Source organism: Poromitra crassiceps, assembly GCF_964638095.1.
Source record: "Poromitra crassiceps genome assembly, chromosome: 9".
Taxonomy (NCBI): domain Eukaryota; kingdom Metazoa; phylum Chordata; class Actinopteri; order Beryciformes; family Melamphaidae; genus Poromitra; species Poromitra crassiceps.
This window is the reverse complement of record NC_139630.1, coordinates 42,856,886-42,881,612: the sequence shown is the minus strand read 5'-3', so window position 1 is coordinate 42,881,612 and position 24,727 is coordinate 42,856,886. Positions and strand designations below refer to the sequence as shown.

The following is a 24,727-nucleotide window of genomic DNA, read 5'->3' as shown; positions in this document are numbered from 1 at the left end:
GCTGCCATCTCTTGGCTTATAGGCGCACTACTACATCTGTTCACTCAGATGTCAACAAGATTATACATTTATCACTGTGTGACTACATTTTCCTCCAAATGTTATACCCCAACTCATGAAGAGTCAGTGGGCGTGTTTAGTCTTCCATGGGTGAAAGGCAGGGATTAAAATGAACAATAAGCAACACCTAAATAGTAAATACTAAACAGATGCAACAGTTTCCTATGGTCTGGTACTTTCACTTCTAGTATATTAGTGTGTGTGTGTGTGTGTGTGTGTGTGTGTGTGTGTGTGTGTGTGTGTGTGTGTGTGTGTGTGTGTGTGTGTGTGTGTGTGTGTGTACTGTACTGTACTGTACTGTACTGAAGCAGCATTCTATAGTAACAGGGTTTTGAGGAAATGTGGTCCTAATTTTGAGAACAGACATGAGATTCCCACCAGTCTTGTCCACCATGCTCATTTGTTTATGGTAATTATACTAACATAATATCACACTCCATTTGGAAGCGATATATTGATCTTTAATGCCACATGTAATATCTTTAGTTCAATATATCACTCAAGCTCACACTTAGCTAAATACTTTTTTCACTATTATGCTCTTTTCAGTATAGTCAGGTCCTCCGGGAATCTTGACCTTGAGAATAGCCTAGTCAGGATTTCCTCTGATCTCAGGTCCACAAGTGGGGCTGTTGTTGTGGGTGGCTCAAGCAGGGTGCACATGCTCGGTCAGGGTGTTCTGAGAAAGCAGCAAAACCCAACCAACAAAAATGCAAACCAATCCAAATTTGAAACAACATACCTCCATGATCCATCCAGGATTGGCTGAACACAGAGGAACTGGGACCACTGGCAGATTCCAGTTTCATTCCCTTCAGAGTTTTTTTTATATATATATTTTATTTTAAATTGTTTATAGAACAATATACGAACAAGACAAACAGACTCAGACACAGGAAAAGAAAGGGGGAAAAAACATACATACATCATTGATATTCAACAATACAACATAGTGCTATCAGCCGCATAAGGTGCTTGCTTATGTGCTTATAAGAGATATCGTGTACCTGGGATCCCGCCTAAGGGGTCCATGGGATACCAGCCGGGCGAGCCATCCATCATCCCCAACCTCAGTCACTTGTCATTCTTAACCTCGTCAAAGTAGGCCAAAAACGGGTCCCAGATATTTGAGAACCTTTTAAGTGCGTTGGTTCTCAGGGACCTGAGTCTCTCCATCTGTAGAACAGAGATCATGTCCATCAGCCACACCCGAAAAGAAGGCAAAGAGGAAGACTTCCACTCCTTCAGAATAAGTCTTTTGGCGACAGTTGTCCCCAGCGTCAGAGATTTTTGCACAGCCGTAGGGAAGTTCAGAGAGGACTCAGAGCAGCCGAAGATGGCGAGTTCTGCCTCTGGCTGTAGGGTTATTTTGTAAGCCTTGGAGTATCAGTCAAATATTTTGGCCCAGAATCCTGTTAAAGAAGTGCAGAACCAAAAGGCATGAGATAGTGTGCCCTCTGATGCCGGACACCTGTCACACAGTGGCGAGACAGAAAGGAAGATCCTGTGCAGTTTATGCTTGGAGTAGTGAAGATGATGAGCGACCTTAAATTGGATCAGCTGGTGTCTGCTATTAACTGAGCAGAGTTGTACCAGAGACAGACTCTTTTATTCCCTTCAGAGTTTTCAGGCACACAGTCATCATGAAAGTGCTAGTAGGGGCTATGTTCTTCCCTTTCATGCCCTATCAACTCAAATCAATGTAAGGTAACACCCAACAATAGAAAACAGTACAATGAAATTGAGGGCTATCAGGTGACCTAATCCATCCGTGGCAGCCATATTGGAAGTCAGGAGCTCTCGGCAACAGCTGATTGCATAAACTTAACACTCATCTCAACGGTATGCATTAGATCAGTGGTTCTCAACCTGTGGTGCGAGTACCACTGGTGGTACACGGGCTACTTCATATGGTGATCATTTTTGAAGTGGTACTTGGTGTAAAAACATTGAGAACCACTGTATTAGATATATGGCTCAACTCTGCTTTTTTTAGCTGCATGGGAACAGGTCATCACTGGTACATAGTAGTACAATGCCCAGGTTAGCATCTATCTCTATAAAGATAGCTGTTCATCCACAAACTGACACCAATGGGAAATATTGTATGTCCTCTGATTTTTCTTGTGTCTAAATATCTGATTTTACCCAGAGCCTCTGCTATCATCGTAGGCCTCTCCACACTGACGGACGGACCATATCCTTTATGGATCAACAGTCTTATAGATGTTTGAAGTGTGCAGCCAGTGTGAGTTTCTGATGTTTTATGGATGCACCAATGCTGTTCTTCAAAATGGAGAGCTTTCATCCTGCAGTGTAGACACGTTGCTATGGGTCAATAACAGAAAAATATCATTGATGATGATTGATTACTCTCATTATTTATATGAGAACCTATTCCTCATGGATTTTCTTTTTCTGATAATCTATTGATTAATGCTCTGGTAGTGCTTATTTTTCTCCTTTTAAAAATACAGATAAAATACTATGATGTTATTGTTTTCTCTTTAATGATTTTGAGCCATTGTCTATGTCATCCTCTTCTTCCGTGTTGATATTCCATTTTATTTATGTCATCATCTCACCATATTAATTATTAAATAAAAGTAGGCTACTTTATGGAAGTGAAACTTTGCTTCTTTTTTTCAAACCAAAACACATTTGAAAAGAGATACGTGTTGCTTTATGGGAAATGTTGTTTTCAAGCTTGTCTAATGATGGGTGCGATAGGGAAGGAAAACTACAAGTACCAACACGAGATCGCTTTCTTGCGCATGCGCAATAGCGAACAACTGTAAGGAATAAAGGAGCTGATCGAGCTGAGCCCAAAGGACTACTACTCTTAATTAGTAGAGCGAAATCTGTAATCATCTGAGTCCATACGATATTTAACCCGAATGTTTTCTTTCAGTTTATTACAAGTCGCATTCGGCCATTAAAGCTCTACAAGATTGGGTGGCAGAAAGCAACGAGAGGCCAGAAAAATCGGTATTTGTCTAAAGCCGGAATCGCTGCTGCCCGACATAGCTAGCTAGCTGCCAGACCGGGGCCCAGGTCAGTGACACCGCCAAAGAAACGTCAACTTTATATTTTTCATTTTTAGCTTTTTAGTTACCTTCTAACATAATGGCTTGCGGAGCTACTCTGAAAAGGACTATGGACTTTGACCCACTCATGAGCCCGAATTCCCCCAAGAGGAGGAGGTGCGCCCCGGTCATGTCTGCAGTGTCGTCCAGCTCCTCACCACAGAAGTATCTGCGCATGGAGCCCTCGCCGTTTGGAGAGGTGTCGTCCAGACTCACCACAGGTAGGTCGCATTTACATCAACCACCTGTTGAGTGTTTTGAAACCCCGAGAGGATCAACCGCTCTGAGTTCGAGGAGCAATGTAACGTGTGGAGAAAACGTCACGCCAAACCTTCCTTATGTAAACATACCTATAACATGATGTATGTAAGATTTGTTATGTCCACTTGTAAATTCGGTATAAGTGATTTACTATGCAATGCAACTTTGTCAATTTGTTTACACACCGCCTTCCACGGTGTTTGTTGATAGAATACAATTATGGTATAACAAACTATTTCTAAAAGTTTCAATATCACTGGCATAAATGCTGTCTTGTTTTGATGCTTTCCAAATTGTAGAGTGACTCATAGCCATTCATAAAAGGTGTAAAATCAAGGTAGTTTTATGATTTTACACCTACCATGTTTGCCGATGAGCAAGGCAACATTGTTCAGGTTTGCGGGGAGTTTGGGGTGACAATCCATGCAGTCACTGCCAAAAGTGTATGGGCTGTGTACAGTTGTCTGTTAGTAATGCACCCAATGTTTAACTTAATATGAATAATAATAATATGAATGCATTTTATTTATGGGGCCTTTCAAGGCTCTCAAGGACACCGTACAGACATGGTTAAAACAAGCAGCAAGAATCAAGGCATAAAATACAAATACAAAATATAATTTTAAAACAACAATTAACAACAATTAACTTGATTGTGTTTCAGAGGAAATTCTACACAACATCAAACAGGAGTATAAGCGGTTGCAGAAACGAAGACACCTGGACAGTACTTTGCAGCAGGCAGAAGGCTGTTGTCCTGTGGACCTGCAAAACGCTCCCAGTGGATCTGCCCTAGCAGGTACTGTAGCTACAGAGAGCTGTTCAAAGAAATGTGACTTTCTTTGTTTTTAAATGCAGTATCTTGAAAATCGTTCCCCTGTATCTCCTAGCACAGTGGTTCCCAAACTGGGGTGCACGTACCCCTAGGGGTACATGGAGCTACTACAGGGGGTACTAGAGAGAAAGGAGAAAGTGGGAAAATGTAAGAATAAATCATGAAAATGAATAAAACGTTAAAATAAATCTGCTCAGTAGGCAATAATTGCAACTCTTTCACTCTATTTCTTATTTTGTAATGTTATATTCTTCAAAAGGTGGGTTATCATTAATTCATTGCATAATATGCTATAGTTTTATCTTGCAGTCTTCTAAGCAAAATGTTGTAGTCGGGTAAAGGGGGGTACTTGGATTCAAAAATCAGGGAAAGGGGGTACTGAAGCCAAAAAAGTTTGAGAACCACTGTACTAGCACTTATAGGAAAATGATATGCATTCATGTGTCATGGAGGGCCAAGAGAAGGCAGCTTTTCATTCCAGCCAAACATGACACCAACTGATTTAACAGATTGGATCCAGTGCTTAGTGGAGTTACAGTATGTGCTCTTTACACAGCACACAGGGGAATACACTGTGTGCTCGTCCGGGTAGTGGTGCAGTGATTTACACAGCACACAGGGGAATACAGTGTGTGCTCATCCGGGTAGTGGTGCAGTGATTTACACAGCACACGGGAATACACTGTGTGCTCGTCCGGGTAGTGGTGCAGTGATTTACGCAGCACACAGGGGAATACAGTGTGTGCTCGTCCGGGTAGTGGTGCAGTGATTTACACAGCACACAGGGGAATACACTGTGTGCTCGTCCGGGTAGTGGTGCAGTGATTTACGCAGCACACAGGGGAATACAGTGTGTGCTCGTCCGGGTAGTGGTGCAGTGATTTACACAGCATACAGGGGAATACAGTGTGTGCTCGTCCGGGTAGTAGTGCAGTGATTTACACAGCACACAGGGGACTACAGTGTGTGCTCGTCCGGGTAGTGGTGCAGTGATTTACACAGCACACAGGGGACTACAGTGTGTGCTCGTCCGGGTAGTGGTGCAGTGATTTACACAGCACACAGGGGGATCCAGTGTGTGCTCGTCCGGGTAGTGGTGCAGTGATTTACACAGCACACAGGGGGATACAGTGTGTGCTCGTCTGGGTAGTAGTGCAGTGATTTACGCAGCACACAGGGGAATCCACTCCAGTGTGTGCTCGTCCGGGTAGTAGTGCAGTGATTTACACAGCACACAGGGGAATACAGTGTGTGCTCGTCCGGGTAGTGGTGCAGTGATTTACACAGCACACACAGGGGAATACAGTGTGTGCTCGTCCGGGTAGTAGTGCAGTGATTTACACAGCACACAGGGGAATACAGTGATTTTCTAATTGTAGCGGCTGTCAACACATGAATTAGATATTTTGCTCAGATTATTCATTACAAATGTCAACATAGTTTGACTCGCGAGTCACTCCAATCACTCATGCCTCCCAATCCCACCTTCACTTCAGCACCTAAAAAACGCGGCTATACTAGCGTGCCTTTGTTTTCATTTTGGCACTTTTTATGACAACGTTCCAACATCTGTCTGTCAATATGACGGGTGTCCTCCTGCTCTCCTTTCTGCCCAGCTTCACACAGGCTTAGCAAGCCTGGTGTGCTGTTGTAGTAACCCAAATCCATCTTACACACGCATTACTATAAGCGTTCCCACATGTTGCTGAAGGCTTCTTTAGTCATTTTGTCAAGGCTTGCTCTATGGGTCATTGTCCACAGACCTGCAAACATCAGCCATTTGCAAAACACAAAGGAAAAGTGAGAGAATGGGAAGGGCTAATTACCTTTTTTTCTTCTTCTTGTTTGTTTTGGTTGACATTGTTGATGACATAATCACGGCAGCCCTAGTTATAATGCTGTTGCAGTATCTAAAGTCATCTTCTAATATAATATAAATGATGACCACCTGACACGGTCATTCTCCTTACAGGAACGTCGGCCGGTGCCTCGTCTCCCACCAGAAAAGAGCAGCCGTTATTTTCCCTGAGACAGGTGGGCATGATCTGCGAGAGACTACTGAAAGAGAGAGAGGAGAAGATACGTGAGGAGTATGATGAGATATTGACGGCCAAACTTGCAGGTATGCTTTTAAATCTGTATAGAAGAGAGTTCACACTGGAGCCGTGAATCCTCTCCACTTGGAGCGCTAATAAATCTTCTTCTCCTCCTTCCCACAGAGCAATATGATGCGTTCGTCAAGTTCACTCATGATCAACTAATGCGAAGGTTTGGAGAGCAGCCTGCTAGCTGTGAGTATTCATTGTCTTCCTAAACAAGTATATTTTTGTGGGTGTTTGATGGCCTCTAGAGAGATTGCATCTCTAACTTTTTGCCTTTTGTAACCAATTGACACCTAACAATCTACATCCAGAGACTGTTTTTATATAATTTTTTATATACATTTAGGTTTTTACAATGTCATTGTTTGCCAACGCCTATATGGAAAAAAGGAAATGTATAAATATTTGGCTAAATTTACAAGTTACTCATGCACTTTTATTCATTATTTAAGTATCATGAATTTCTTTACAGAAGCCTATTGTTAAAAATGTTAACACTGTTAAAGCTCCCCTAAAGTGTATTTTTTAAGATATATCATGTGTGTGTCTCCCCCCTCTCCCTCCACAGATGTTTCCTGAGTGGGACCATGTGATCTGAGGAATAGCGTTTGCTGCTCCAGGGACTCAGTGCGTCTAGTTGGACTTGGACTTTTCTCCTACCTGTGCCATATCGCCTCTCTGTGGACACACTGCCTCAGGCATCAGTCGGTGGCATCCACGTTTGCTGTTGCAACTACCTGTAGTGTTAGGAGGGCTGTCCCCATGTTCGAGGCCCTCTGTGGCTGTCAGTGGCCTCTTAAACTGCCGTGTCAACATTTATTTGGCTTCTGATGCCTTTTACGAGGCCAACTGCCACCACACACTTTGCCATTTTTGGTCAGATTTGGTTATTTTGTAGAGGAGGTGTTACTAAGTTGTATAGCTACTCTACATGTACATTTTGAAAAAGGGATTGGTCACCCATGAGCAGACAAACCAAGGCAGCCTTTAGACTGGACTTCAGGAACAGGCATCTTGGCTTTTTTCAGCGATGTTTTAAACTGTACTGGCAATTACTGGTATTTGTACACTGTATTTTAAACTTTTTTTTCTGCTTTTGTTCCTTGTACCAAAAGTTCTTAATTTTATTTGCTATAGGTGTAACGGGGCTTTGGTTCAAGAAAAACTTAACGAATAAAGTGTTTACACTCAAATGTCTCTGGGTTGAATTCAGTTAATACAGTAGCAAGTGGTGTAACGTTGGTGATTTGAGAGACCATGCTTCACCTGGAAGAGCCAAACACAAACTTATTGCTATGTTTTGGGAAAGGGTATGCTTTGCAAAACCACACTAGGATGCTAACATATGAATGCTAAATGCTACACATAGCATAAGATAACATCCATGACTTATCATCCATGTCAGACGTATGGGGGGATATTCATATTCCACATTTCAGGGTGTCTGAAACTACTGGAAAAGTAAAAAACAAACAAATGGGCCTTTAAAATCTTTATCATTACGTATGACTCAGCTTTAGAATGAGTTATGATTCTAATGATTTTTATGAACTAAGTACAGTAGACCAGCTACATTCTGACAGGTCATGTGTTTCATATATTTACTCTGAAAAGTATTTATTTCTAACTCGCATTAATTACTTATTTGTTTATCTTTTATTGTATAAAACACTTTGAATTGTGTCTCTATAATGAAACTTGCCTTGACACTCACTTAACACCCTGTCCGCTGCAATGGATTGGATTGGCAATGTAATTTACTGTACGTAGTGAGTGGTGTGGGTGCACCGTTCTTTTAATACATCCATGGTGTGCACCAGGAGCAAAGGAGCAAATAATCAAACGGACCCCATTCTAGGCGGTGACGTCACCAGATGGAGCGCTTTGATTGGATGGCCAGAGAGGAAGCGCCGCCTAATGAGGAAGTCTACTCTAATGTCAACGTGAAAGGATTTATTCATCCACATTGCAGCATGAACGTTACTGTTTGACTTTATTCACCAAGTTTATATTTGGCGTGCATCGTGTCTACGCGCCTTCAAGCACATGGCTTGTTTCTTTAGAAGAAGTATTGCAGCGAAGGTAATTAAACAAAAAGCTAACGTGAAATGCCTTGACCCTGCCTGGAGACACTCAAACAAGCAGGAGGGTCTCAAAGTGCTAGACTGATCAGCTATAATCTATTAGCATTGTATATCGTCGTTAGTAAGGTCATATCTGGATTTAACTCTCTTCCATCTGTGTTTTTGTGTCTACAGCTGGGCAGGACATTGCAACAGTCTGAGGATGCCCTCATACCAGCTCTCTCAGCAGTTCCAGTTTTTAAGAAACAGTTAAGTGTGTGTGTGTGTGTGTGTGTGTGTGTGTGTGTGTGTGTGTGTGTGTGTCTGTGTGTCTGAGAGTGAGACCTACAGTATTTGGGTATGACCTCCCACCAGTTTCTCAAAAGGTCCCTCACCTTCTTCTTCTCAGGGAGTCTGCTGACTTCAGACTGTCAGTCAACACACTGCGAACAGAAGGGATTTTACCATCTAATGGAGACCTTCAGCTGCAGACAGAAGCCTTAGCCAATGAGGTTAGATCCATCATAAACTCAGGCGGACCATAATGGTTGAAATCAATATCATGATAGTAATGAGGATTTTTCTCGATATCAATATATCTCACGATATATGATTCATGTATGCAAAACCATGTTAAATAACCAAATTAATGTTTATCTTATTGAACCGAATGGTAATGTTAGGATTGATGTCAAACAAAACTGACATTTTCTAATAATATTCCTACCATACCTCATTTGATCAGTTTCAAAGTAAATTTGCTTGTCATCATTTTAGAAATGTGTCACGATATTAAAATATTGTCATATCATCAGGATATGATTCCACTGAAAGACAATAAACGATAATATTTAATTATTGTTCAGCTCCATCATAAAGACAGTAGCAAACACCAGTTAAACTGGCATGTTCATGTTCTACCATAACATAACTTTGAGCTCACAAGGAATTAAAATCCTAAAGTTGATGAAAGATCCTTATTGGGTTTTTTTTAGTGGCACATCTGTACACCTGCAGTGAACCACAAGTGTAAACACACCCAAGAGGGAAAACGATTGAACTAACCCACATATGGACTTATGGAGACAGTTTAAAATCTAAATGTAATCTATATTGGGTCTATTTGCATCAGTATTTAAGTGGTAACTTTATGAATAGAGATGTTATCGATCTCTTGGTTTAATCCTGAAATATATAGGACATGAGTGCTTGTAGTATTTGATCCAGGGGAATGCGCCTCCTTGCATTTCATTCACAATCTTTTCCCCCCTGCTTAGTTGAAGCAGGACAGCGTGGTGGAGGAGATATCTGCTGGACGTGGTGTCATTTACTTTAGAGTTCATCGCAAACTTCTTGTAGAGGTTTGTCATCTTCCTTGCGGTGAAAACAACAGACTTGAGTAGCCTCGTGACTTCTGCTGTTATAACCAGTATGCTGCTTTTACGCTGATTACTTCTGTTCTAGAAAATGCTGGAGCCATTTGCAAAGGAGGATAACAGATTTGGGCTAAACAGTGAACTTTTTAATAGTGTGAAGAAAGGAACTACATTGGTGGAGTTTAGGTATGTATTTGAAGTATTTGTGTATCTTGTTTTAAACTACATGCACAGTCCTACACTTAACGATGTAGGACAGATTAGAGTTACTGTTTTGTGTTGCAGTTCTCCAAATATTGCCAAAAAATTCCATGCTGGACACTTGCGCTCTACAATTATTGGTGAGTTTTTCTTCAAGTTAATTTATTTACCAGCAGAGGGCGCAATATGTTATAATTAGATGCTGCTTCCAAGGATTGGGCCCGGTTCACTTTCAATTCAGGAGGTAGAATGTCTTAAAAACATTTTAAACTGTTCAACTTCCTCGATAATTTTTTTACATCCAATTTCTAAAGATGTTTGCCGTTTATACTATGATTATGTGAAATACATTTCCAGTTTACATTTTAAATTTATAGTAAATTCCCCCCAAGGCTTCTGCTCTCACTTCACTGTTGTATATCAACTCTGTTTCCAGGTAACTTCATTGCTAACCTTAAGCAGGCCCTCGGAAACAATGTTATCCGAATGAACTACCTCGGAGATTGGGGCATGCAGTTTGGTGAGTGAATAATACAAACATGCTATTGTGCAAAATATCCAAGCCCCTAGGAATAGCGCTGGGCTGTGAAGCCTTTTGAACATGGTGGCGAAGCTCTGTATTGCAAGTCACGTGACGCCATGCAGCCCAGAAAGGAAAATTCCCATCCACTTGCATGGGGACCCTGGCAGCTATTAACACATTAAGTGCCAGAGACGACCTAACTCGTCTTACATAATCCAGCGCTTAAGTGCCAAGGACGAGCTAACTCGTCTTACATAAACATTTTTTTTTTTTGACGGTGGGACATCAATCAACCCCTTTTACATCTTCGAGATAACTATTTGGAGCAAGAGCATGTGTGTAATCTATTTTACCGACCACTAAGTGGCGACAGATACAGAGAGAAGCCACAGCCACGGGACCCGTACAGCCGCCTCCCGCGGAAATGGCTTGGCGATTTTACAGTCAGGAGCCCGGAGACACACACACAGAACGGACAGAGATCCCCTCCCCCCCAGAGCCGCGGAGCAACGCGCGAACACACACACACACACACACACACACACACACACACACACACACACACCGCGGGAGCAAGCCATTCAAGGAAATGGCTTGGCGATTTTACAGTAATCCATTTCAGACTCGTCCCCGCACGCAGGCAAGCAGGCAGGCAGGCACGCAGACAGACAGGCAGGCAGCACAACGCGCTTCTGACACGCCCGCTGTTAGGAGGAAGGAGGAGAAGACACACGGAGGGAGGAGTTTGAATGAGAGGGGTGTTTCCTGTTGTTATGGAGGAAATTACTGTTCAAAACTATTGTTTAGAATGTCTGACGGTCTTACTGATGCCAAAAATGAATGGTTAAAGTGACTGTTTCACAAAAAGCCATTTATCTCTGAATAAATTTCCAGACGCTGAAACCATGCTGTACTCAACGGCTAATATCTACATAACTACTAACTCTGCAAACTAACTCTTTTAGACAGAGAAAGCACACATTCTATTAGTTATTTTTAGATGATTGGTGTTCATGAATTCTTAACAGAAAAGAATCCTCGGCTGTTCTAAAATGAGCCAGAATCGTCAAAAACACCCCTGGCACAACTTACCTACAGGAATGAAAACATGGCTGGCATTCAATGTGTTAAACCCAGGGGAATTTTTTCCGGGTGTCACTCAAAGTATAAAACAACTTTTAATTATCAAATACTTTTTTATTGGGCATTTTTTCTTCAGAAGCCACTAAGAGCCGTATACGGGTATATTTTCTTCTTTTAATACATCCATGGGTGGGAGGGGTGGGAGACGTCATCGAATACGTCATGGCACACATGTGCACTTCGCCTTAGGCCGCATGGTCAGGAAGTAAAACCAGGAAGAAACCCCCCCCCTCCCCATGATGACTTGAATACATCCATGAACATATCCCAGAGCCTCCTCTGGTTTTACGCAAGTCTTTGTTTTCTTTGAGGAATCTATCTTTCTGACTATCTCTTTTGTTGACTTGGTTTTCAGGTTTACTGGGGGTCGGCTTTGACCGGTTTGGTTGTCAAGAGAAACTCCAGTTGAATCCCTTACAGCATTTATTCGATGTGAGTTGGCATAGTTTGGAGGAAGAAATTGAACCGCTGACCCTGCCAACAGATTGAGCTACGTATATGTATTCAGACCTGTTTGGCAAGTTGACTGTGCATGCCAACAGATTGAGCCACGTATATGTATTCAGACCTGTTTGGCAAGTTGACTATGCATGGGCGTGCCTTTACAATGCATCTTTATCTTGTCCATTCAAGGTGAGGCAAGTTTATATAGCATCTAGGGGTGTCACAATATATCGTCCCACGAAATTTCGCGATAGTAAAACGTCACGATATGTATCGTTGAGATGAAATCTCATATCGCAAAAAAATAGACTAAGAAACGTCTTTGTTCGTTGAAGTTCAATGTGTGGAAAGTAGTTCAGTTGAACAAGTCTCTGAAGAGACACATGAGAAGTTATACAGGAGAGAAACCATTCAATTGAGTTTCTGGCAAAACTGTTTACTTGACAGGAAAAACTGAAGATGCATAAAAAATAGATTTTAGATTAGATAGAAGAAAAGTCTTGTTGTTTGAGTTTGAAGAAAAACTGAAGATGCATAATGAGAATTTATACTGCTGAGAAACCTTTTAGTTCAAAGTAAATCTAAGTGACGGTGTAACTCATTCTATTTCAAGATAAGCCTTATCTCCAATCTCATGTTTTTTCTAGTTGTTATTGTAATAACAATTTCCCACAACAGCATGTTTTGTATTTGTGCATTTCAAATAAAATACTACTTTTCCAGTCATATATTGTCATTATTCAAGTTAAAAAAAATATTGTTAAAATCGTATCGTATCGTATCGTTATCGTGAACCCAGTATCGTGATACGTATCGTATCGTGAACTGAGTGTATCGTGACACCCCTAATAGCATCCTATAATAAGAATGTCTGTGTGTGTGTGTGTGTGTGTGTGTGTGTGTGTGTGTGTGTGTGTGTGTGTGTGTGTGAGCAAATTGTTAGGCCACAGCTATGCCATTTTACGTGTGCTGGCGCTGAATCTTTCAGGAAGTGTAAAGAGCAATTCGGTAATTAGGGCCAATTAATGGCTGAACTTGCGATGCTGCGTAATGGCTGCACAGCCTCCACCGTTCTGCATGGAGGCTACACTGGATGAGTATTCTGCTAATATTTAAGAAAGGCAAGTGCTTGACACCAGGTAAAATACATATTAGATAAGAAATACAGGATACGATTTAAAAAAAAAAGAATAAAAAGAGATATTAAATAGGGATGGGCATCGAATTTCGAATTTTCGAATAATCGTTGTTATTATCAAGGTCGACTTTTATTATTGAAATTCGAAATTCGAATTTTTTTTTTTTTTTTTTTTTTTTTTTTTTTTTTGAGTGAAATGTTGCATTGTCTCCCCTGATTCTAAGTACCGGTATAGTCAAATCGCTATAAGCATTTTAAGCAAGGTTTATGGAAAAATGAATGGCGGATGAAATCCCATGAAGAGGGAGAGGGGGTGACTTTGGCACCCCTTTGGCACTCAGACCTGAGCCTACTAAATATTTAATGAACCACAACCACTCATGATTGTCAAAACTGTTTTTTATTTTCGAAAATGTCAATGTAAAAAAAATTAAAAATGTAAAAAAATTTTTTTTATTTTTTTATTTTTATTTTTTTATTTTTTTTTATTTATTTTCGAAATTCGAATTAAATTCGAATTTGGCCAGCGAATTTCGAATAGTGTTTTTGCTAGAAATGCCCATCCCTAATATTAAAGTGTATAAGAAAAGAGAATGAATGCATAAAAAGAGAAGACAAACTTGCATAGGCAGTGCAGAATCTAAACGCCTAGTTTTGAAAGTCGGGGCGGTTCTGAGTTCTGGTCGTTTGCTCCAGCTCTAGCATAACTAAATGCTGCCTCACCTGCTGAGTGGTGCTTAGTTTGAACTGTGGGGATAGTTGGCAGACCCGTCCAGGTCTCCAGGCTTCATATGGTAAGATCTTCGTCAGAGATCTATTTTGGTCCTGAAGCAGAGTGGTTTGTAGACGACTAATAGTATTTTAATTTCAATGATTTGACAAACTGGAAGCTAGTGCAGATAACTGAGAACTGCTGTAATGTGTTAAGCTTTCTTAGTTGGAACTCTGTAGCTGCCTGAGACCTTTTTTTTTGCTAGACCCCCCAAAAATTACTATAGTCGAACCTAATAGAAGTAATGAAAGAGCTTTTCAAAGTCTTGTTTGGACATGCATCCATTAATTCTTGCTATATTTTTAAGATAAGAGTTGAGCTTTTTGATTGTGTTATTAATTTGATGTGGCTATCTGAATCCATAACACCTGGCCTGGTTTTTAGTGTGCAAAGAGAGATTCTTGGTGAGCACTAACCTTTGGCCTTTCTTTACTTTTTATTGTGTTATTTTGCCTTTATTTATACAGGGAAGGCTCTTGAGAGCAAGCTCTCATTTGCAAGAGCGCCCTGTTACAAGCAACATACAAGGGTTTTCAGACAGACAAGATGAGAGCAATAAGAACAGATGATAACAATTCAGCTAAAACGTGCATTCCTTGTGTAGAGTGCTCTGAGGAGTACCGGTACTTTAAACGAGTCCAAAGGGATCAATTGCTCCAGCTTTAGAGTGTCCTGGAGCCTATTCCATTCCATTCCTTTCCTTGTTCAGATCTCACACGTGGAATTGGAAAGCCTGAGGCGTGAGACCTTGAGCGTGTACAGGAACTGGTAATGTGAGTAAGAAGTGAAGACAGATACAGTGGAAGCTGTCCGACCAGGGCTTTGTAAATAAATAAGAGACAGTGTTGCTTTCTTCTAGCGGTCAGAGAGGGCCAGCACACTTTTTCATACAAAATTCAATGGTGAGTAAGAAAACAATCGCCCGTTATGAAGCGCAGGGCGCTGTGATACACAGCATCTTCAGAACAGTTGATGAGGCATGCATATACACAACATCTCCATAATCCAAGAAAGACAGTTCACTCACAATGTGCTTCTAAAAGTGGGAGTATTTGTTGTGTTATTTTATCTTTCTATTTTACTTGATTTGATTCTTTTAATTCAATGCATTTTGCTTTGCGCTATCTTTTAATTTGTTTTTTATCAGCCTTCTATTAATGTAAAGCACTTTGAGCTGCATGTTGTGTATGAAAAGTGCCTTGCAGCATGATATCACACGGATTCCATCTTGTCATCTTGGGGCCCGAATTCAAAACACATCACACACTCTAAGCTGGCTCCATAGACTCCCATTATAAAGGTTAAAAGAAAGTATAAAACTTAAACTGCGGTTTCTCAAAAAGTACAAAAGATATCAAAAAGCTGAATTAAAGTGATAAAGTACTATGAGTTACTATAAGTTAAAAGTTTGAATGGAGTTAGTTTGTAGTACATAGTATAAAGAATAGAAAGATGGAGTTCAAAGAGGGCATGGTTTGAACAGACTTAAACGGGTACTAAAAAGTTGTGTTACAAGATGGCCGACATTCTGTGAGCGGAACCCATGTGACGTCATGCAGCAAGGCATCCCATGTGACGTCATGCAGCAAGACATCCCATGTGACGTCATGCAGCAAGGCATCCCATGTGACGACATGCAGCAAGGCATCCCATGTGACGTCATGCAGCAAGGCATCCCATGTGACGTCATGCAGCAAGGCATCCCATGTGACGACATGCTGCAAGGCATCCCATGTGACGACATGCTGCAAGGCATCCCATGTGACGACATGCTGCAAGGCATCCCATGTGACGACATGCTGCAAGGCACGTATATTAGAAAGAAATGACCTACTAATTTCCCCTGAGGAAACGTGGTGTATAAAACAACATGTTTGTGTCTGCCAGGTCTATGTTGAAGTGAACAGAGCAGCAGAGCAGAACGAGGAAATTGGGCAGGCTGCCAGACACTTCTTTAGACAGCTGGAGCAGCGTGATGTCCAGGCCATGTCACTCTGGCATCAGTTCAGGGAGATCACAGTGACAGAGTATCAACAGGTTTACCAGGTACAGCCAACAGACTGGCAGCACTTGCTGTGAGGAATGCCCCACATGCCATGTCATGTTCAAAAGTTAAGTGAACCCTGAAATCTGATCTTGTGATGGGGGACTGCATCATTATTGAATCTGGTGTTCATTTTGTAAAATTTCAATCTTTCAGCGGTTAGGTGTCCACTTTGACATTTACTCCGGAGAGTCATTTCACCAAGACCAAGCCCAGGAGGTGGTTCAGCAGCTACAGAGACGAGGCCTGTTGAAAACCACTGAGTATGTTGTGTAACAGCCGTTAATCCAGGGGTTCCCAACCTTTTTTGTGCCAAGGACCGGTAGATAGATGGGAAAAAACGTCACGGATCGGTTGTCAATTTGAATAATATATATATATATACGGTATATATATATATATATATATATATATATATATATATATATATTATAGGCTGTGTGGTAGTTGAAACATAGTTTCAAGTTGACGTTTATTTATGTTTGTAGATTGTAAAAAAAAAAAATGCAACATTATGTTGCTGGATGATTTATTGTACCTTTGTACTTTGTATACAGTACTAGTGGACTAGTGGGAGTTGGACTGGCGGTCCAAGTTGTCAAGAACGCGGTATTAGACCGACCCAGTCTGACTCCCACTCATCCTTCATCTGTGATCAGTCCCTGTTCTGAGAGGCACCGGCTTTGCAAGGTTCGTCAGCTGAAGCGCAGATATTCCCTCTGTGTACTAAAGTACGGTAACCCCATTTTGAGAGGATGTAGGATTAGCTAGCATTCCACACAGTTTATTCACAGGATTCCTACATACATAGGTGCACAGCCTATAGAGAAAGATCTGGACAGTTCTGCTCTTAGAAAGTATGGAAAAACACACAAAAGTGAGTAAAAAGAGTGGGAACCCTTTAAATTGTTTACATTGTGTAAAATGAGGTCCCTCAAATCTGTCAGCTTAGTGACTTGATTTTATTCAATTCAAAATTATTCAATCTACAGGAATAACTTGGCTCTGTCATTGCAGTTGTGATGGATATACAGCTCTGGAAAAAAAATTAAGAGACCAATCCAAATGTTTCTTAAATCAGCATTAGGAAGAATGAGGTGTGCCTGTGACAGGCACACCTCATTCTTCTCCATTCTTAAGTGACATACAAAACAATGGCAACGTGCAGCTGGGGTGATGATGTGATGAATGGCTGGGTAGAAGCCAGCAAACAAAGAGAGCGGGGGGTAAAGAGGGGTAATTACGAGGAAGATGGCTGGTGACAAGCCATCAAACTAGCCGAGCTGCCTGCGTTTTTGTCCCAGGAGTGTCGTAAAGTCACCCGACAGCAATATAAAAGACTGGTGGGCAGCATTCCAAGACACATGAAAGGTGGAATTGAAAATCAGGGTTATTCCACCATATCAGATTTCTGAACTCTTGCTATTTTGACCAGTTGTCATTTTCTGCAAATACTCTGAATGACAATATATTTATTTTTAAATTTGGATCCATGTTGTCAGTAGTTTATATAATAAAAAATAGATATACTTTTACTCAAACAGATACCTATGAATAGTAAAACCAGAGAAACTGATCATTTTGCAGTGGTCTCTTCATTTTTTTCCAGAGCTGTATTGGATTTGATTGGACCGGCCCCACCCCTGGTCTGTCATTTCATTTAATTGGAGACTGATGTGTTGACAGGAAGGGAACTGGTGTTGTGGATCTCTCCCCTGCTGGAGACATGAGCAGCCTCTCCACAGTGCTCCGCAGTGATGGCACCTCTCTGTATATCACCAGGTCAGTAGTAGTATGTCATGTAAAGGTCAGTGATGACACCTCTCTCTATATCACCAGGTCAGTAGTAGTAGTAGTAGTATGTCATGTAAAGGTCAATGATGGCACCTCTCTCTATATCACCAGGTCAGTAGTAGTATGTCATGTAAAGGTCAGTGATGGCACCTCTCTATATCACCAGGTCAGTAGTAGTAGTAGTAGTATGTCATGTAAAGGTCAGTGATGGCACCTCTCTCTATATCACCAGGTCAGTAGTAGTATGTCATGTAAAGGTCAGTGATGACACCTCTCTATATCACCAGGTCAGTAGTAGTAGTAGTAGTATGTCATGTAAAGGTCAGTGATGACACCTCTCTCTATATCACCAGGTCAGTAGTAGTAGTAGTAGTATGTCATGTAAAGGTCAATGATGGCACCTATCTATATCACCAGGTCAGTAGTAGTATGTCATGTAAAGGTCAATGATGGCACCTCTCTATATCACCAGGTCAGTAGTAGTAGTAGTAGTAGTAGTAGTAGTATGTCATGTAAAGGTCAATGATGACACCTGTCTATATCACCAGGTCAGTAGTAGTAGTAGTAGTAGTAGTATGTCATGTAAAGGTCAATGATGGCACCTCTCTATATCACCAGGTCAGTAGTAGTAGTAGTAGTATGTCATGTAAAGGTCAATGATGACACCTCTCTATATCACCAGGTCAGTAGTAGTAGTAGTAGTAGTAGTAGTATGTCATGTAAAGGTCAATGATGACACCTCTCTATATCACCAGGTCAGTAGTAGTAGTAGTAGTATGTCATGTAAAGGTCAGTGATGACACCTCTCTATATCACCAGGTCAGTAGTAGTAGTAGTAGTATGTCATGTAAAGGTCAGTGATGATGACACCTCTCTATATCACCAGGTCAGTAGTAGTAGTAGTAGTATGTCATGTAAAGGTCAGTGATGACACCTCTCTATATCACCAGGTCAGTAGTAGTAGTAGTAGTAGTACTATGTCATGTAAAGGTGATTGAATTTTGTTAGTGAAAATTCAAATAAAGTGTGACTGTGGTTGTCTTAAACTGGTGATCTGGGTTGAGTTCAGCCCAGACAACATGTAGCAACACGTTTATTTCAACGGAAATGGTGCTATGCTGAACACCCTGCATTATGCAAGCGTTGGATCCACTGTGCGCAGTGCCTCTTAAACGACAGGGTTTATATACACATCGCTGCTGATTGGGTAACAACATACCTCAAAGAGCTTAAGGAAGCCTATTTGTATTTGTGTATTATTTGTGTATTTGTGTATTACAGGGATATTGCTGCAGCCATAGACAGAGAAGAAAAGTACCATTTTGATGAGATGATTTATGTGGTAAGGATACTGGTGTACTAAGTCTCTGCATTCACCTTTTCAGAGATTTAATTGTTTTGCTTTAAAGCCACGATGGAACAGTTGGGGCATCTTCCAGATACATGAAACACATGCATGCAGAATGTCAACTACTAACTCGTAAAAGAGTTGAAAACTTCACATCATAAGTGCTGATGAACTAATGGAGTTTGAATTGTAGACATCATTTTTAAATGGTGTTCTAGTTAGCAGTGGGCCATCCAGACACTGAGTGTGCAGCTAACGCAATAGTGTTGCTTCTGATCTTTGACTGTTTGCATTACAAAAGCTTATTCATTCTTACACTTTGCAGACAGCAGAAAATGCAGAATGTTAAAACATCATGGCTAATCATGGGCAAAATAAAATAACAATACAAAATAGATGTTTACGTTGTTGCTGACCCACATCATCTGAAAATGCACAGTTTGGATTGGGAATCTGGGATGCATGTGAACACTGCTACCCACCTTTCCATGTGCACAGTATAAGTGTGAGTGTAGAACTTTTTTTTTTTTTTTAACTTTCAAGATTGATTGGATAGGACAGTAGATAGGCAGGAAAGTTGGGGAGCGAGAGGGGATGACATGTGGCAAAGGACGACGGGTCGGATTGGAACCCAGGTCGGCCACGTGAAGGACTAAGCCTTAGTGGCACGGCCTCTACCAGGTGAGCCACTGAGACGCCCCATGAGTGTAGAAGTTACCTGAGAACAAAATTCAAGTTTAGTGAGCATCAACTCTTATGTTTGCCTGAATGCGCCATGATGGAAGGAAGTTGTGACTTCAAATGTTATGTCTTTGTGGCTTGAAATGTAAAAACTGTCAGTTGACTGTTGAATTCCTTTAATCCAATTTTCTCTTTAACTCAAACATATTGTTTTACTGTTGCATTTTTGCAATTCATTTCAGAGCAGTTGTTTCTTTTTTTCTTTTCTTTTTTCAAGACAGACAAAAGTCAAGAGAATCACTTCCAGCAGTTGTTCCAGATCCTGCTGGCTATGGGACATTCTTGGGCTGAGAGGTAAACCCTAACCCCACAACAGTGGTTCTCAAAGTGGGGGGTGTTGTGAGGGGGTCTCAGCAGGGGGTCCCCAGCAAAAAAGGAGTAATTTATTTTCACTATAATTCCCTAGAAAGTACACACACACACACACACATGCACGAATGTAACCCAAATAAAAACTAACATCTTTGATTTAGTTACACGATAATAAGTAGCAGCTCCTCCAAACACAGCCATCTCAATTATAAACGTCACTCTTAATTGACCGGACAATACAAAGCGCACCTGCAAGGGGCAGTGATCGGATACGTTTGTCTGACTAAGAGCAGGCAGTATTGGGAATACTAGCCATGTCTGCAAGTGACAGTGAGGTCTGATAATGACAGTGATGTCTGATAGGCATAATTTGATCAAGAGCAGCCGGTATTGGCGAAAAGTGCGTTTAGACAAGAAGATATAATTATTGAGAAAATATGCATATGAATTCACTCACGAAGTTAGAATATAAATCCTAATGAATATAAATATAAATGCTAATAATTATTTAGCATGTGACCTTTTGGATCTTATGTTTTACCTTGTAACACTTTTTTTTTCTCTCAATGCTCTTTTCTTTTGACCCGTTTTATGTAAAGCACTTTGAATTGCCTCTGTGTATGAAGTGTGCTATACAAATTAACCTGCCTTGCTTTGCCATTGAGATGCCTGTAGTCTGATGCAGTGTCTCTGCTTGCTTTGCCATTGAGATGCCTGTAGTCTGACGGCAGGTTCACACATACGCCTAGAGCGACGCTTTAGCTACGCCTACGCATATAGGCATCGCTTCATGCACGCTAGGCGCCTATTTGCGTTCACACAGTACGCCACACTGAAGCCCCGCTCTGCGCTACGCTGATCACATGAGCAGTGGTTTTTTACACTTTTCAGATCTGATTTATAGCATGGTGAGTAATATAAACCTCTTTTTTATTGTAATGTGCAAGTGACGATGTCTGTCTATTTCCTGGCCGGCTGTAATTGTTATTTTCCCTCGGGTAATCATGTGAATGAATTTGCGCTGACATAGGCTATAGCACAATGGAGTGGGTGTGGCTTTCGACTTGTGACAGTGTACTGGAGAAAAACACATATTCCCATGATGCCTTGTTTGTATACAAGTATTGAAATTGGCTATAATGCAAGTTAATTAAACGTTGAGTGGAAACAATCTTTAGCCTATTTAACTTCGACATGCAGTTTTAGAATATTTATATAAAAAAAATACCCTACAAAAGAAGTGACTATGAGTCAACACCATGAGTGATACATGCATTGAGACAGGGGGGGTATATATACATCTGACAGAAAAGACGTTAATATGGAGAAACACATGAAGGACAGCTCTCCTACTTTGCACTCGTTAATTCGCGCTCCACCCTCCCTTTTGGGCAAACTCGGTAGAAAATATGGCCCAAGTCCGTCAGAAACAACAGCCAACAATGTGATTAATAATATTTTAATTTGAAATTGGTTCAATTGTGAAGATAAACAGGACGCTCTTTGCCATTCTTGTTGCTCACTTCCTGCATAGCTTGACAGTTCAGCGTGCCTAGACACTGAAAAATAGAACAGACGCCTAAACGATAAATGCAGCGCAGCATAGGCGCAGCGAGAGCGTGGCTTCAGCGCAGCATGGCAGCGGTCTGTGTGAACGCTCTCATCTGTTAACAAGGACGCCTAAATTTTATGCGTTGCTTAAAGCGTCGCTCTAGGCGCATGTGTGAACCCGCCGTGATGCTGAGTGTCTCTGCTTGCTTTGCCATTGAGAAGCCTGTAGTCTGATGCTGAGTGTCTCTGCTTGCCTTGGCATTGAGATGCCTGTAGTCTGATGCTGAGTGTCTCTGCTGACTGCAGGTGCCAGCACGTGTCGTTCGGCCTGGTGCGCGGCATGAAGACGCGGAGCGGAGAGGTGGTGTTCCTGGAGGACGTGCTGGACGAGGCGCGGGCCAGGATGCTGCACAACATGAGCCAGGCCAAGAGTAAAGGCAGTCATTGGGAATGAGGCTTTGTCATAATTGTCGGCTAATTTAACAATGTGCCAATGCTCTCTCTCTCTTTATATGACACAATGCTCTCTCTCTCTTTATATGACACCAATGCTCTCTCTCTCTTTATATGACACCCACAGCAACAAAGGACATGGACAACCCAGAGGACACGGCAGAGAAAGTGGGAATCAGCGCGCTGATAGTTCAGGTGAGTTGATACAGAGTTCAAACATGACTGGAATTGACATTTCCTGGTATAATCAGCCGGCTGTAAAAACAGGCTTGATGTGGTTTCTGTTTGAAAGAGCCCTGTCATCACGTTGTCCCTTTCCTTTATTGGTTGCAGGACTTCAAAGGTCCCCTGCTGTCAGATTATAAATTTGACTGGGACAGGATGCTGCAAGCTCAGGGTGACACGGGGGTCTTCCTCCAGTACACACACGCTCGCCTCCGCAGGTCGGTCATCACCAACTTCCGGATAAACACAGAATATATAAATGAAATGGGAATTCTAGTACAGTACTTGATTTTTATGTGAACCCCTAATTCCAAAGCAGATCCGTTTTATATTTGCGGTAATGCTACGCAACTTGAAAGACAAACACCACACAAGTTAATTTCACCTACTAGTTTCCTCCACTCACACGGTTGAAGGTGCTGTCAGTGACATCGGCTGGTTTAGTGTCTTTGGAATGAAAACTTCCATACTGCTGGGTCATGCTGATGGCACATGAATGAGAATCGCTGATTTGTTCATGTCAACCAACACTACCTGTTCTAAGATATAGTAGTACTACACAGTAAATAGTAGTACACAAATGAGTTAGAGCTCGTTAATAATCCTACATTCACAGTGCAAAAAGTGACCGTCTCCTTTCAAGAGACTTGAGTGACAGTGTAAAGCAGCTTTTGTTGGAAAGAATAGTGAAGCAGTAAGATGGCGTAATGACTTCAAGTCATTCATACCAGAGCTGTGCTGTTGTTGTTATTACAGTTTGATATGGAAGAATGGAGATGTCACAGCAGGTGTGTTAGATCCATCACTTCTACTGGAGCAAAGAAGCGTCATCATTCTGCAGCACCTCCTGCGGTAAGCCCAGTTGATCCCTTTCATGATGTCAGAGTGTGGAATTCGAGACATTGACAGAACCAGTTGTCTAAATATATGATACCTGATGTGTGCTTATACTGTAGCTATGATGAGTCATTGTACCAGTCCGCCCAGGATCTGCAGCCTAAACATCTCGTCAACTTCTTGATGAAGCTGTGGTGAGCGATAGAATGTTTGGAATCTGTGTAATTGCTCACGGCATCTGGCACTTCCTTGATGTTTGTTTACATGACGGAGATGTTTCTCCCCTCTGTGTTGCAGCCACCTGGTTGCCTCAGCACACAGGGAGCTGCCGGTGAAAGGAAGCCCTCCGGATGTAGCGCAGGTAAAGACCAAACAGCAGGAATACCACTGCCATCATCAGTGACAGTGATGTCATCAGGGCAATTGTGCGCTGCACATGCCAATAGAGCAGGCGAGACCACGCAGCAGCTGAGCTGTGGGCGAGGGTTTCAGCCCCGAAGGGGGCAATACCCTAGTAATTACTATACTTGAACTATCGTTCAGCCCTATTGAAATTGCAACTGGGCTGATGCTGTATGCGGTCTTTGTTAGTCATTTATAATGATAGCTTTTGTCTGGTGATTTGTGTCCTCCGTGACGAGGCGCCAAGACAAATTATCTTGATGATTTACCTTTACTGCATGAGCATTAGGTGGGTTAATCTCATCACTCGTTCGAAGATAGATTTGTATTTTAATGTATAATGTATTTTAATCTTTACGTTTGGTAAAACACCCATATAATTGTTTTGTTTCATCATGTGATTTACAAGCTCGTGCCTATTCTCTCAATAGCCTGCAGCATAAAAATATGGAAAAGAAAGATGATCAATCTGCATAGAAAGTAACATAAGTATACTATTGAAGTACATTAGTGCTAAATTATTTTGTTAGTTTACTTTATTTTTCTGAATTACTCCATGCCAAGGTATGACAACTACCAATCCACACCCATGAACTAGTTGGGCCCTAACTAGGTCATGGGCATGGCTTGGCACAGGATTAAGGCATACCGGTCGTTTCAGATTCCTGGAGCCTGCCAACATCGGAAGATAATTGTTCACAAATTGTAAAATAAAATGCTTTCATCTGCAAAATTTAAATATTAGTTTTAAAGATTTCATTTCACAAATTTCATAACAATTTGTTGAAAATCAACAGGCAAGGTTACGGCTGTTCAGTGGAGCCTGTTCAGTCCTGGCCAGTGGGATGAGGATCCTGGGCATCACACCAGTTCATGCAATGTGATGAGGATCCTGGGCATCACACCAGCTGATCGAATGTCAATCCTCTCAAAGTCTTGTATTATTTTAACAATGTCATTTCATGGCTGTTGATGCCGTACTGTTAATTTTGCTGTAAATAAAGACCCTACATATT

At 41.4% G+C, this 24,727-nt stretch overlaps 2 protein-coding genes across 2 annotated transcripts; both read left to right on the top strand.

The window, feature by feature from the left end:
• Positions 1 to 2,883: 2,883 nt before the first annotated feature.
• Positions 2,884 to 7,517, top strand: akirin2 (akirin 2). The gene is made up of 5 exons (XM_083643240.1): positions 2,884 to 3,367; positions 4,072 to 4,206; positions 6,215 to 6,364; positions 6,462 to 6,533; positions 6,913 to 7,517. The coding sequence occupies exons 1-5, from the start codon at positions 3,187 to 3,189 to the stop codon at positions 6,921 to 6,923; spliced, it is 549 nt and encodes a 182-aa protein (XP_083499366.1). The 5' UTR covers positions 2,884 to 3,186; the 3' UTR covers positions 6,924 to 7,517.
• Positions 7,518 to 8,287: 770 nt separating this feature from the next.
• Positions 8,288 to 24,641, top strand: rars2 (arginyl-tRNA synthetase 2, mitochondrial). The gene is made up of 20 exons (XM_083643322.1): positions 8,288 to 8,426; positions 8,603 to 8,676; positions 8,817 to 8,919; positions 9,685 to 9,768; positions 9,872 to 9,969; positions 10,069 to 10,124; positions 10,421 to 10,504; positions 12,006 to 12,082; positions 15,892 to 16,050; positions 16,205 to 16,311; positions 17,735 to 17,830; positions 19,124 to 19,184; positions 20,149 to 20,225; positions 22,101 to 22,225; positions 22,375 to 22,442; positions 22,581 to 22,690; positions 23,229 to 23,324; positions 23,429 to 23,503; positions 23,607 to 23,670; positions 24,509 to 24,641. Exons 1-20 carry the CDS (start codon positions 8,391 to 8,393, stop codon positions 24,593 to 24,595), a joined length of 1,737 nt encoding a protein of 578 aa, XP_083499448.1. The 5' UTR covers positions 8,288 to 8,390; the 3' UTR covers positions 24,596 to 24,641.
• Positions 24,642 to 24,727: the final 86 nt, after the last annotated feature.

What these genes read in the sequence shown, in the direction of transcription:
- rars2 (XM_083643322.1), top strand. Translation starts at nt 8,391, where the DNA reads ATGGCTTGTTTCTTTAGAAGAAGTATTGCAGCGAAG. An exon ending in ATTCTGCAGCACCTCCTGCG is followed by an intron (nt 23,325 to 23,428) that starts GTAAGCCCAGTT and finishes CTTATACTGTAG; the next exon opens with CTATGATGAGTCATTGTACC. An exon ending in GCCCTCCGGATGTAGCGCAG is followed by an intron (nt 23,671 to 24,508) that starts GTAAAGACCAAA and finishes GAAAATCAACAG; the next exon opens with GCAAGGTTACGGCTGTTCAG.
- akirin2 (XM_083643240.1), top strand. Translation starts at nt 3,187, where the DNA reads ATGGCTTGCGGAGCTACTCTGAAAAGGACTATGGACTTTGACCCACTC. An exon ending in CAGTGGATCTGCCCTAGCAG is followed by an intron (nt 4,207 to 6,214) that starts GTACTGTAGCTA and finishes TTCTCCTTACAG; the next exon opens with GAACGTCGGCCGGTGCCTCG. An exon ending in ATTGACGGCCAAACTTGCAG is followed by an intron (nt 6,365 to 6,461) that starts GTATGCTTTTAA and finishes TCCTTCCCACAG; the next exon opens with AGCAATATGATGCGTTCGTC.